The sequence below is a fragment of the Mycteria americana genome, chromosome 1 (assembly GCF_035582795.1).
Source record: "Mycteria americana isolate JAX WOST 10 ecotype Jacksonville Zoo and Gardens chromosome 1, USCA_MyAme_1.0, whole genome shotgun sequence".
NCBI lineage: Eukaryota > Metazoa > Chordata > Aves > Ciconiiformes > Ciconiidae > Mycteria > Mycteria americana.
Window position 1 is genome coordinate 128,141,812 of NC_134365.1, and position 14,810 is coordinate 128,156,621.

The window sequence follows — 14,810 nt, forward strand, 5'->3', positions numbered from 1 at the left end:
AGAGTAAAGGCAAAAATAAGAGAGAGGGGGAATGCTAGTAACTAGTAACACACACTTAAGGGGAATAAAAAAAAAAGAACCTGTAAAATTGACCTGCTCTTGCAGGGAGAAGCAGCTTGCCATTTGCAACTTTGCCATTAATGTAGCATGCAGTGACATTAAAAATCATGTCATGGTGAATACATAGAAATGAGAGCATTGAGATTTGAGATTATCTCAAACCTACAGCACTGGAAAAGCTATGCTCTGCTTAAGAAAAAGGTCAAAGAGAAATCTACAGCAAAGGACAAAACCCAACGCACAGAGAGAATGCTGCCTACAGCACCTAGAGGGAAGGTTCTCATGCAATTTAGAGAAGCTCAATTAGTGGCCTAAACAGAGAAAGCACTTAAGCACCTGCAACCCTCATATCAATATTCAGAGGAAATAAAAATAATTCTGTCTATAAAATACATGGGACCAGCAAGCATTGGAGACAATGAGTCACAGTCAACCTCGGGTAAGTGGGTCTAATTAGACCAGTGTCAACAGGCTGCATTTGCTCAAGTCTGATTTGGTGTGAAGGGCCACACGACTCTGTTGTGGCTGTTTCTGTGAACTACACAAATTAGAAAGGAAAAGGGTCTGGACACGGCCACATCTAAGATACCAAAATGCTCTGTGATGGCAATTTTCTCAGCCCTTTCTCCTCCCCAGGTAAGCCAAACTTGGATTCAGCCAACTCCATCTCTTTGGGATCAAGAACTTCAGTGGGCATTCCCTGGGCCCTGCTTGCACAGGGGCAATGGGGATGCAGTCTAGAAAGGACAGTTCACTGGTTACTGTCATGGACCAAATTTTCTCTTCCCTTTTAGCATACAGACTCCTCATCTCTCTTCATTCTCTTCAACTCTCTCATCTTCTACCTGGAGTTTGCTGCAGTTTTCTGATACTCTATATGCTGACCAGAGCTATTCTTAGGCAGAAGTCATGAAGAAGAGTGGCCAGAGAGGGCTCCGCGACTTTTCTGAAGATGCTATCAGTTGTCCACATCCGAAGTGTCAGATCCCAAAAATGAGGTACACAGCAGGTAGTTATAAACTAGACATGTTAAAGGTTAATTATATAATCCATTTTCTTTCCCAGTGAATACAGACTGCATAATGAACTGCATAAGGCTTGTTATACCAATTTTGTTGCATCTCAAGCACCTGTTACAACCTGAAAATGCAGCTATCCTTTTAAAACCAACATTAAGTTGCAACAGTTAGACAACTGCAAGACTTGGGCATCTGATTTACATTATATAGTTTGCGGGTATGACAAGAAACAAAAGGATATAACACAAAAATACTACAATTATTGCAAAAGGTAGAAAAGTTGTCACCAACCAAAATCCCCAAGTATCTCCCTCCTCATTGTAAAGAGAAATACTTTACAGATGTGCGGGGCATAGCAATCATGACATGAAGAATAGGAGAAGTTGGGTTGGGGGATGGACAATGATGCCACAGAAGTGTTATGTATGCAAACATACAGATGAGTATTTGTGTCCCAAGAACCTGGACAATCAGAAAGTGCTTTGAGATGGAAGATCCCACCACAGCCTTGTTCTCTTCATGTCACGTAAATTAAGATTAAGTCCTCCTGTGCAAAGCTGAGCAGTCACGTACTGCAAACACCTATGGTTTGCCTTCTCCACATGTCAGCTTGGTAGTAACCTGAGCATGTGAGGAAATCTGCTGATGAGTATGCAAAATGGTTTTCTCTTTCCATGTGCTGCAGAGAACAGCATTTTAACTTTGAACAGCATTAAAAATGCAACAGAAAAACTATCTAAATGTTAAAGGATGTTTCTCAAGTGCAGGATGAAGGATGATCTGCTGCTAAGTGGTATGAAGTTAAACTCTTTTTGGGAGGAACAATGGTCTTTTGTGGAAGGAAAAAGCATATGTTTTCTACTCAAGATCTTACTGTCGATAATCCACTTGTCAAATGTTCGTGTTTCCTTGAATAACGAGAGGCCACTATGTCATCAATGTCTTCTTCTGTTTCATCCAGATAATCCTAAATGACAAACAGGCATTTTGGTCATCGTGTTCTGCTCTGTATTTGGTCAGCTTCTGTCGCTTAGTTTTGTTTCATATATTTTCCACTTTAGGAAGATGGTGCAGGATGCATTCAAAATTCTAGTCTCTAGAGGAACTTTGATTTACATTTTCTACATCTTTGCACAGGCACACAGCATAAGGGGAAAAGACGCTGTTATGGTTTCAGGGTTCAACTGCATAAGAACTAAAAAACTTGACACACACAATTCATATCTTATTCTGGAGGCGCATACCTTTGCATGGCCAACAACTGTGCACATAAACAGAACCCGCTTTCATGTCTACTAACAATCCCATGTGAATTACCTTATTCTACTTACTACTGTTTGCATTCAGGAATTCAGGTCTGGAAATCTTAGAGGGACATGGTGAGAATTTTTTAAATCTTAACAAAAGAAATGAGTGAATTAAGGTTCGATACCAGGGGCCAAAGGACCACTGATACAGGTTTATCTGAAGACATTTGTAGCCAGAAGCCATTAGATTATTGATTTCTTGGTTACAGTCCAGGTTCCATGTTTTTATGGGACATATTTTTTTACAATCCAGCAATCTAGTTTTCCAATTATCATCCGCATTTATATCAGTCACCCTCACACAAACAGACAAGCACACAATTTGCATTACACTTGCACCCCTTCACACTGTCTTTGGTGACAGGTGATGATTTTGTGAACAAGATCATTAACACAGCCCCACTTTCTAACAGGCAGTGCTCAAAGCCCCGGGTTATTGTCAAACCACATGGGAAGAAACTTGTCCTGCCATCATACACACTGAATATATTTGAGGGGGTAAACAAAAAAACCCAGTTGACGTGCATGTTTTAAAAATAATTAAATTCCTGTATTATTTCTGTATATTTCTGTATATTATTCCTGTATAATTCTAAAAAATGAAGGGAAAAATCAGTAATTGCACAGCTTCATATATATGCTTGAGTTTTAATAAGCAAGACTGAACTGTAACATCTTTAGCTCATATACAGGAAAAAATAATTTTCATTTTTTAAACACAGCAATAAAGCAAAATCGGAAAAGAGACTTAAAATCTGGTTGATGGTCCTAATAGGACTGTTAACTTTAAGTAAAAGTTACAGGAAAAAACCCCAACAGACAGCTATCATCCTATTAAACGTAGCTTGGAAATGTCAAGCGTTTCCTTAAACCTTATGGCAGGTATTTTGAAAGACTCTGCTTTTAGCTCTAATGGAAGTGAAATGTTCAACGTCCTTATATCTGCTTTGCAGCTATAAAAATCTCACGTGGTGACCTACCTCACTCTCTATTGCTTAGTGGCTCTCACTTTCTTAGACTACAGAGAGAAGTACTGCATTCAAACTGAGGAGTCTCAAAGGCTAATATGCTAATCAGGAAAAACAGAGCAGAGAAGAAATGCTGCCGGAGAGTTGAACTGTCACAGTTTATGTAAAGATCTACAGAGCATTTGTCATTAGTATGCATAAAATTAGCTGTCACATCTTTTCTCCTTTGCTCCAGTGCCTGAACTGAAATAAAACCAGCTGAAAGTGATGCAAAATTTTCTATTACTACTTTGCAATTGTAACTGCGTATTTAATATTGAGCAGAGGGAAATCAGGACAAGCCATCACTCTATTTGGGATGAAAATTTACATACTGAAGCAAACATTCCTCTTAGCTTCATGTTCTTACAATGAGCTTCCTCTGCTGGTCTCTTCTCTTTCTAATCTGTTCAGGGCACTGTTACCACCCCACAGAAAAAAGAAGTCATAGATATTTATACTCTAAGGAAAAAGTCCATGGAAACCCAGGCACGACAGAGCAAACTATTTCAGGGAGACAGATAGAGTGATGAAACCTTCAAAAGTAAAAACCAAAAAACCCCTAAAATAAAAACAAAAAACCCCACCCACCCTTCACTTCCACTCTCCTCATTGACTTCAGAATTCAGGTGATGTACTCAAGTTTAAAACTTGGCACAAGAATACACAATTTTCTTTCTTGCTCATACAACAGGAAGAAGCAAGTCTGGTAACGCCTGCAAAACTCTTTCCTTTACACTGTTGTATACATACCTGTGGACTTTAAAATAAACAATGCTACATTTTTATTGCTGAATAATTAAATACAGGACAAAAAATAAGTAAGGCAACATCTTCAGACTGGGGTGTTTCAGGTCTAGACACTCAACAGTGCTTCACAAAGAGTCCTAATGACAGCTAGCTGACTACCAATTTTTGTCTGCAAGCAGATATCTAAAACTAAAAAAAAAAAAAAAATGGTTAACCTATGCTCTTAATTCATTTTGCACCACAATGATTACGTTTCTCAGGAGGTGTTACAGAACTGCAACTACATAATTGGTTAGTGTTATTAGCTTATTAAAGTTAGAGCTAGTAGGACATTAATCTCATGGTCTCCAGTGGGAGTTATAAAATGCACATTATCCAATTACTTCTAATAAAGCAGCTGAGCATGTAATGAACGCTATTCGGTCAGGAATTCAACACACACCTCTCCAGATAAGGTGCTCACACTGGAACACAACACCAGATTTAACTGGTTCCCCATACTCCTTGATAAATACGTACTACAGTATACGGGTTTCAGGGGGTTGTCCCTTTTCACTATAAAGAGCAATGTTAAGTCAGAGAAGCAAAACACCCATTCAATTTTCCAGCTGATCTCTCTGTTATGCATAACGGGTTTTCCTGATAAAGCTGGGAGCAAAGCAGCTAAAAGCCTTTTCCCGCTCTTTCAGCTGCTAAATTCCAGCAATCTGTGTGTCCTATTGACATGTGGCATCTCCCACACCACTGCTGTCAGCTCCCATCACCCAGGAATGAGACTGAAGGACCTCAGCCAGCTCCACAGCCAGGCAGGAGAAAAGGAGGTATAACTTTGCTCAGGCTGCAGGAGCTGTTGTTATCTTCATCAGATATATTTCTTTTTGCCTCTTCTATTGAGCACCAAATAAACTAAACTCCAGCAGGAATACAACTTTTATCTTGAAACACTGCATCCGTAATGAATATAGGGCAAGACTCTGAAGGACTCCTGTGAGTCAAACTACCCTAAAAATATATGGTAACACTAAAGCTGATGAATGCAATCAATTGGTTTCATAAGACAGAGCAAGCGAGGACATGGGTAGAATCAGAGATCTATGAACCCCGTTATGAATGAAGTTTAAAGGGGAATTAGCACTCTCACAGACCCCAGAGCAATTAAATCAGGGTTATGCCACAAGAGAGGTCTCCTATGTTAGCAAAGAAGCTAGAGAGTTGCTGAGATGCAATCCGAAATTTAATTCAGAGTCAGCAAGAAAGAAAGAGAAAAAAAGAAAAAAAAAAACCCTCTGAATAAGAGGAAGACAAAAATCAAAGAACAGAAAACCACTCTGGACTTCGCATCTCTGGCATCTGCCTCAGAGAAATCCCTAAGTGGTAACTACCACAGCCTGTACAATTAGAGCAGAAAACTGGTATAAAGATATTTAAAAGTTTGTATTTTATCATTTTATGCTTTTCTTCTGCAATATTTTCCAGCTTCTTAATCAAGAACACATCATTTTTCTTTACTACAGTTAAACAGTAAACCACTTATTTTTGAAGCTTTTCTTCCACAGAAATCTGACACAGAGAAAGGGCTTTTTTTATTTCCTTAAAGATTAACCCAAAAAAAGCAATGCTGCAGGCAAATTCTCTGAGTCCTTACAATCCAAGAAACAGATGGGAATCCCCAGATGTTGTTTTCCACTAAGCCACAAGTATCAAATGCTACAAGGGGAGACATCTCCCATGGCCAATGCTCTTCTGAAAAGAGCAGATGGTAGGGAAGGACTATGACAATAGACAAAATGCATAAACCGTAATACAGAGGGTTATGTTTTTTTTAAGCTACAAGCACACATTTGGAAACTTCAGAACAAACTATCATTAGGTGAAGACTTATTTAAATAACTCTCTCCCCCCCCCCGGCATATTTAACAAGCTTGGAAATTCTTTTATAGCATTGATGCACATCTGCAACTTGTGTATCTTGGATATGTGCATAAGAGGAGAGGGAAGCTGTGAATGACTTCAGGAAAAGCAGCCCACAACACATAGAAAAAGGCATGGAGATGTATGGGAGTAAACAGTGAATAGGAAGAAGAGGCAAGCAACAGTGACAGAACAGAAAGTTGGGGCTTCATTTGCTAAAAATATGTATAAGGGGAAAATCAAAACCAGACAAAGATTAAGGCATTTAAAGTATAGTATTTCTCAGCATCAAAATTAAAATCTAAGAAAGTATGAATTAACAGAACTTAGGGGCATGTGTACTATAGTGCCTGAAATTTGTTTTCAAGCCAGATTTCTTTCACCTAAAAACTCAAAAACCAGCAAATCAGTAACAAACTGTAACCATGACTATTCATTGGAATTGTTCTATAGCCAATATATTCAGAATATGAAGCTGTTTAAAAACCCATTAAATATCCCTGAAATAATGCTCTGATTACTTATATTTTACATAGATATACATACAGTGCTGATTTATAAATCTGAACAAACAGGATTTCCACCAGATAAACATTTACATATTTATAACTCACCAGTTCCTGATCTAAGGCACTAGGGACAGATTTGCTTCTTATGCTCAGAGTATCCTCATTTCCTTCAGAGAAAGATTCACTCAAATCTATCTCAGATCGGCTACGATCTGGAAAATAAAACCAATTAAAATGTTTGCTATAATTTGTACAAAAATATTCCATTTCATCTTCCACACTTTAATTAGTGTTGTCTCAAACCCAATTGTTTTTTTAAGAAAAAAACATCAAACCAATATTTTAGGTATCTGTCACAAACTCTATGACAACTGAACATCAATATGATAAACGGACAAATATGCTTTCTGACGCTGTTCAGCCTTCTGGCCAATACTTTTTCCCCTGCACTATTTATCTGCTGTAATTGTCTCCTGTGGGTGATACTACAGATCAAGCTTTTGACTTTCTCTGGTAGGCCTATCAGCCTGGAATATTGCAAAACTTGCAGGCCAAGTGTTCACAGTGATTATCGCATCTCCCACCACCACCAAACTCCCCCCAGCGTCTACTTCAGAATTAAGCAACTAGGGATACAGATAGACGTGAAAAGTACTTCTGCCATTAGTGGTGTTCCCTGTGGTCAAACAAGTCTCGAGACCTGCACAAGTTTCTTTCAGTCCTACAAGTCTCTCATCCACTCTGTAGGCATAAGACATGTTAGAAGTCTTGGAGAAAGATTTTCTTAGTCCTCCCCATATAAATCTTTTGTGCGACTGTTCAATATATGGAGAAAGAAAGAGGGGGAAGAGAATACTTTTAGATCTTGCAGGTAGGCATCTGGAAAGTTTTTAACTGTTCATCTTCTACCTGGGCTATAGCTGATGTGACAGGACAGGTCACTCTCCTGAGCTTAATGTCCTTTCAGATCCTCCAACGAGGAGACAATGAAGAGTCTGAGGCCCATTCCCAGGTTGCCTGCAATTTTGCTCAGCATCCATCTGCTTTGGTAATGTGAGGCCAGTTCTCTTCTACTAGGAAAACCTTTATTTTATAAGGTAGCAGAAACAGGAGAATTTTCACTTATAATTTCACTATAATTTCACTATAAAGTAGCAGCAGTCTGTAACACCTCTGCCTGGAGCTGCGCTGTACAATATTCTCAAAGAAACTGATGCTTTCAAGTTGGAAAATATATAAGGTGAAGAACGTTATCTCCTTTGATTAGCTCAGTGGGATATGCCACTAGGCTTCTGCTTTGGGCTAAATTCAGCTGAAATAAAATGAGCCCTGCTGTGTTTCTGAGAGAAACCTGTAAGTCTGAAGCCACTCTGTTAGCCCTGTAAGAAGCCGACCGAGTGCCTGGGAGAAGCAGAAGAGCGCAGGGCGCTCCTGCCTCCTATTTCAGATAGGACCAGGAGGATCTCCAGCCACCGCTGCAAAGTGGCTCTGACAGCACCTTCCTGTGCAGGCCTCCTTTACCTAACAGCCTCCCATGAAATGAGGTAAATTACAGCTGAATCGACTGGTTCAGTGCATGACGTATAAAAAAGAAATGACATGAAGTCTGTAAGGGACTTGTTCGCTGACAGCTCTTTGTTTCCCAAATTTGCTTCTGGGCAAAGTGAGTGCGAAATGTAATGGCAGCAGCACAGTAGTAGTTTATACAGACTGCAGATGGGTAGTATTTTATACCGTTGACCACACAGAGAATGATTTAACAACGTGTAATTATGAATGAAATCTTGTAACAATTCTAAGAGCATGTGATTCACCTAACACTAGCATTTGCCAACATTACTGGGGTTAGGATTACCATTTTTTCAAATGTAAAACTTGTGAAGTGGTATAAACTTGGTTAGTAAAAGGGAAGAATTTTCAGAATGAATATGAACAAATCTATGAAACGTAAATCTGATCTTTTCATGTGCTTTAAAAACAAAAGGAGAAGAGTCACAAGAATAGGAATAATCCTCTGATGATAAAGGCTGGCAGAAAGAAGGAAAAGACTTAATACTTGCCTGATGACAACGATACCCTAGAAACTGCAATGGAAGGTGTTCCAGATGCTTTCCTACAGTGCTTCTTTGCTAAATCTTCAGGTACACTTTCACTTGCTGGAATAATCATGCCGTTTTCTAAGCCAGTGTCCTGCCCAATAAGAGAAATGCACATCCCATAAATACAAAAAGCGAGCTTATTCACTATCAGTCTACAAAAGCATCATTTTTATTAGCTCCCAGAACTCCAAAGCTCCTTTAGCATCCAGTCTATTACTGAATATATTTAGGTTACAATCTAATCTGCTTTGCTTGGCACAGATCACGCATAAAATTTGCACAAAGATGCGATTCATGCATACATTCGTAGTTTGCAACTGAAGAATCAGAGCAATGCATCAGGAGAGAGAGAAGGGAAACACTCAAATCTATTAAAAGTTCACTTAGCTTGGAAATTAAAAAAAAAAAAAAAAGAAAAAGAAAAAGAAAGAAAAGATAAAACCTATTGTTTTTATACCAGCATAATGATTTCAGTCAGGGTAAAACCAAACGAACTAATTAAATTATGCCAGTATAACCCCTTAAATAAAGCCAATATGCTTGATATCATTATGGCTTTTTGCCTTCCTGTAAAGGAATAGCTAACGACATAACTGCATCTAAATTAAATGGATTGGCCTTTTTCAACCAAATCTAATGCACTTGAAATCAAGTCAGTCTGTGTGCCCGCAAGAATATAAATAAAACAACTATTAATTTATTTACAGGTCCCAAAACTTCCCTTCATATATACTAACTTATTTTTTATTAGGAAAGACAATATATTAGACCAAGTATTTGGAAGTTAGAAAAAACCTGATGCGTTCAATAGGGCTCTGATCTCAAATGCTCATCTACTTTTTCCCAAACATTAATGGTAAAAGGCATTACCTCTGACTATAAATGTCTCTTTCCTTGTACACTTAAGTCATGGAAACTTAGAATAACTTGCTAGTACAATCCTGATTTCTTAAAAGGAGTGACTGAAACGAATTCGGATGGGTGTCTCAGTGCACAGCCAGGAGGAGCTGCTTGACAAAGAGGCAGGCTGGCTGGGAACGAAGAGAGAGTCTGCTTCTGGCTAGGCGAGCCACATCCTTCAGCTTATCGCAAAACAGCCAAGGCAGCTAGCTCAGACGCGGCCACCTACATCCCAAGAGGCCTACCAGCAGGTGAGAGGAATCCCACCTTTCCTTTTGCTAAAGTGTCTGCCACACATTTTGTGTTATGCCATAATTTCTGCAGAGGCCAGTGTCCAAATCCAGAAAAATCTAAAAGCAGTATGGCCTGATTCTCTACAAGTGCTGAGCTTGCAACATTTCCCTGAGAAGTTAGTGGGAGCACGCTGAACCCTGCATGCTGGGAAGTCACATCCTTACTTCACAGCACTTACTCAAGGCCCTGAAGTGCCAAAAGCACTTACTCCCATCCCTTGTGCTTCCCACTTCAGAATCTGTAACTCATTATGTAATGATGGACATTAACAGCAATTTTTAGACATAAGAAAAATGTCTGCCAAACCCAAAACATCACTGATAAAGCATGACAAGTTCTGCTCCAGTAGAGATGTTCACGGGTCCCAGCAGAATTAAGGAAGAAACAAAATCTTCGCTGTCAGGCTTGTCCTTTCTGGGCTACGAATTGATCTAACAGGGCAGACACCAGCCAAGTCATCTTGTTTGGTGTCAGCTGTATTTGGTTTCAGCTCTACATCGCTGTACTTACCCTGCTATACCTGCGGTCATGTACTTACCCTGCTATACCCTGCGGTCATGCTGCGCGTGCTCAGTGCCGGCGACCTCGGGACGGAAGGTATGGAAACGTTGCTTCTGTTCACAGGACCCACCGCCCCTTTCAGATGGCCTGCAGTGGCCTCTGCATCGCTGCTGTTCAGCGAAAGAGTGCTCCCTCTGGGATGGAGAGAAGAGTATTAAAGCGTTATTGCTTTGAGCAAACCAAGGCAACCCATTTAGCAAACCATTGCAAGAAAACAGCCGTGGTAACAATTTACTAGAATAACATCGCCCTGGATGAACTGTGTGATCCACTGCGAGGAAATGGTCACCTGGAAAGAAAAACACAGGCAAGGGTGAATTACAATTACTTTATACATACACCTGGTTTTCAGCACTTCTACCAGAACTGCGAATAGCCCCAATGGGCGACTCTTGTCCAGGCTGTAGAAGCTGCATTCGTCCACGTTCATTTCGAACTGCATTCACATGCCAACAGCAGGTGCGACAACTCATGGAACACTTCCTACCAGGCTGCTCCTTGGTTTAAAGGAAAACTATGGTGGCATGACAGTTCTGGCCACTTCTGCAGCTGATGTTAATGCCAGCACTATCTCCAGAAAGTCTCAAATCCTTGGCTATCTGCTCTCCGTCCTCTCCAGAAAAACAACAACCTGCTCACTGTCCCATTTATATTGCAACAATGACTCTTGACCCAAACTGGCTGATTCTTTCAACCACCTTGGAAAGCTAGGAAAGCTGGACAAGTCTTTTTGCCAGGTTTCATCTTAGTAAAAGTGACAAAAAAGCATCTGTGATCAGCATTCCAGAACCCAATTGCTGTCTAATACCACAACAGGCAGACGTTTTTCCATGGGACATTTTGTGTTAGAAAATATTGAATAGTCCCTTAGTCCAACTCATTGAGGGTTAGAAAGGGTAAGCTGATGCACTTTTTTGACGTCTTGAAACAATGAATTTTTTTTTTTTAAAGGTATTTCAATACATTTCCAATTAAAGGTTTATTTTCATTTGAAATTTGATTTGCAATAAAAATACAAGTTCTTGGCTGATCTACTCTTCTTTCTCCACAAGTATCAGCTCAAACTTTTTCATTTTTCTTCACAATTTAGAGAAATCTTTGCATATATTCCTACTTACTACTTTAAAAAAAAAATTACTGGTAAATAGGAATTGATGCAGGAATTGCAGCCTTTTCCATATGGAAAATACAGTGCCAGAGGACAACAGTAGTGCAAATTTGCTGGAGAAAATTTTGGGAACTTACAGTACATTTTCAGCCAAAATAAGCTTGCTTAATAAATATTTCAGATCTGCAGGCATCTTCATTGTGCTGGACAACATCTGAATTTCACCTTCACTTGGTTTAGGCTGCCATATCATGTTTAGAATAACTGCAGTAAAACTCTTCTCTACCACAATGGAAATTTTTATTAGAACTACTGCTGAACTGAGAAAAAACACTCTGGAACACAACAGCTCCTGTCTCACCACTACATTAAGCAGTGAGCACCGGCTCTGAATCCACATCGGTGGAGTTACCGAAAACAAGGAATACAGAGGAAAACCCCAAACACCAGGACTGCCTACAAATGCTGTGCAACCATGTTTTTGTCTTTTAGTGAGCATATGGTAACCTTTTTAACAATTACTATCCAATTTCATATATCGACAACCGTACATAATGCATAACAATCATGGTCTTATGCCTATACATGCACTGCTACTTTTTAATTTTATGAGCTAGCGATCAACAAATCCTACTAAATGTGCTTTGGTTGAATTTTAGTCCTATCTGTTTACATAAAGATGCATCTATGGTGCTGCAAAGTCAGAAAAATCAAGGTTACTGGCTGTCATCTGTATTTTATCAAAGCTGTTGGACTCAGATGCACACACCTTAATTTCCAAACCTGCCAGTGTATGGCAAGTAGCCAAAATGTTGCAAACCTGAGTTTTATTGCACATCACACCACTTTTGAGGGATTATTGTGACTTTCTGTTACAAAATTTGTTGTTACAGATCTTTTTTCCTCACTGTGTAAACTAATGTAAATCAAGAGAAGCGTTCAGAAGTAATAATGGGCTGGGATAAAGGATATGAAAACATGTTATAAGGGGTTCTGGAGGAGTCATCAGTCAGGCTGAGCTCTTGCACAGCAAACCTGCTAAACAGACCTCTCCTGTACTCTGCCCTTATTTCAGTCTGCTATTACAGAGAGGTTCAACACATTTTATACACATATTAAGTAGACAGCAAAAGAAAAATGTTGTTATAACTTGACTATGTCAGGCATTTCCATGTGGTAGACAAGACCTCAGTGTGATGGGGTAGTGTGCGCCTGTGTAGATAAGTCTGAAATTCCTACACTATTTCTCCTCAAGTATCCTGACATAGCCTCCCAGTTCATACAGCTGCAAAATCAGTAAACATTTTTGCTGGAGTAGAAACAAACCAGTTGAAGAAGTGAACTCATGGTCTGGGACTCCCTGTTCCCAGCTCAGTACATCTTCTCTTAAACCAAAATGTTTAGAAAGAATAAAAATTCTCTCTCAGTTTTCCTGCTGGTAGGTGAAATACTACTGATTTTGGCAATGCAGCTAAAAAGATGAGGGTAATTACAAAAATCAGAAATATGCAGGAAAATCTAGAACAGCCACAGTGTCACAAGATGTTATATTCTTTTAATCTGAAACTCAAAACAGTTACGGAGTGTAGCCTGGGAAACTTTGCTGTTATTTGTAATAATTACTATTCAGTTCTAGAAATTAACAATAGATGAACTAAAGCAAGCATCCTCAAATATCTAATTAAAGTATTTAAGCATGCATGTACAAGACAGGAATTTTATCCCTCTACTGAGAAATATGAGCTGTTCCTCAATCCTTCCACAAACTAATATTTAGAAAGTGCCACATCTTCCATAGACAGTAAAACATAGACAGTATAGATAGTAGCCATAGACAGTAGCCCCCCTACCAAAAGCATCTCTTGGCAACACAGCTGGGTTACTGTGTACCCTTTGACAAAGGACACTGATTTGGCCAGGTGAGGATGAGATGACAGGTAGAGAAGGAAGTTGCCATAATGACTCAATACCCCTAACTGAATAAATCCCGCACCCTTGGCTCTGGGCGAAAGCTAGAAATTGATACTTTCTGTGAAAGTCAAGCAAGGCAATCAAACTTAAAGGCTATTTTTATAGAGTACTTCACTCTATTTATCCTTCTATGCCCGTACGCAGAGCTTAACAGGTGCTGAATTCTACCAGCCCAAACAAAATTATTTTGCTTCATTTATGGTTAACTGCATGATAACTTTCTTGATGTGCAGTCTGGCACATCAAAACTGCTGCACAGATCTCTCACAAGCATCCCTTTGTCCTTATTCTGGTAAACACTTAGAGAAAGTTACTTAATATTGCAAAACCTTAGTGTTAAGCAGCACAGACACCAGATTCCTGAGTTTTTGTCTCTTAGATCCTTCACTCATCTCTAGTCTCTTCAATGACAAAACAAATCCAGAAAAACAGCAAAAATACTACTTCTGGTCTCATAAAAGTCAGGTATGAATCTGGTTAGATACAGAAGGCCTAATTAGCTTAGGGAAAAAAAACTTAGTGAACTGTGTATGGATTAAAGAAGAAAACTAGCCTTAAAGCTGATTTGGCTAGTAAGTGCTGCAGCATCCAGTGGGGAAAAAAAAAAAAATCAAATTATGAACTTTCAAGAAGATTGTCACCATCAACTTTAGGCATGTTGCAGAACACCCAGCAATTGGGTTTTTGAATTGTAGGTGACAAAGGGAAGCAAGTTCTTGCTTCAACAAGAAGGCTCATCTATGGGTGAATTAAACTTCATGATGTTCCTTTTAGCTGATATCCTGTGTTGCTGCATACCTATTTGGAGTCTCCCAGGAACACTGTTTTAGATCTAGAAATTTCTATTGGATCTTACAGCAAATTATTATTATTTTTCAATCCAGATTGTAAAATTTCTAGGTGGGTGTACCTGAGCAAAGAATGTGGGTCTACATCCAGTATAGACTATCCAACTGAACAAGTAAAAAGTGAACAATTTTTTGGCTTCATTTTGGTGGTGGGACATGAGAGGAATGTTGCACCTGGCATTCTATGATGCTATCAACAGAGACAATAACAGAGATCTCTTATGCCCAGAAGAATGATAACTGGATAATTTCTATTAGAAATAACTGGGACAATAACCATGGAAAGAGAAGGGCAGACGGAGACTTTGAAGAAGAAAATATAAATTATAATCAATTAACATGCCGTTACCAAAGAAAAACTTTGTTATAAAGGGCCTCAGTTCTGTAACATGACACAGCTCATCAATTAAAAGCCAGAAAACAACGAACCACGTATTGGCAGCAATCACCAGCTGAACACAAGGAG

At 39.2% G+C, this 14,810-nt stretch overlaps 1 protein-coding gene across 1 annotated transcript in view; it reads right to left on the bottom strand.

Moving 5' to 3' along the window:
- The window catches only part of SYTL5 (synaptotagmin like 5), a 91,919-nt gene that overhangs the window by 16,908 nt on the left and 60,201 nt on the right, over positions 1–14,810 (bottom strand). Inside the window, exons 8-11 of the mRNA XM_075491882.1 lie at positions 10,395–10,551; positions 8,624–8,753; positions 6,669–6,775; positions 1,954–2,046 (exon numbers count right to left, since the gene is read on the bottom strand). Of these exons, the coding sequence (XP_075347997.1) occupies positions 1,954–2,046; positions 6,669–6,775; positions 8,624–8,753; positions 10,395–10,551 (487 nt within the window). The remainder of the gene's footprint in view (positions 1–1,953; positions 2,047–6,668; positions 6,776–8,623; positions 8,754–10,394; positions 10,552–14,810) is intronic.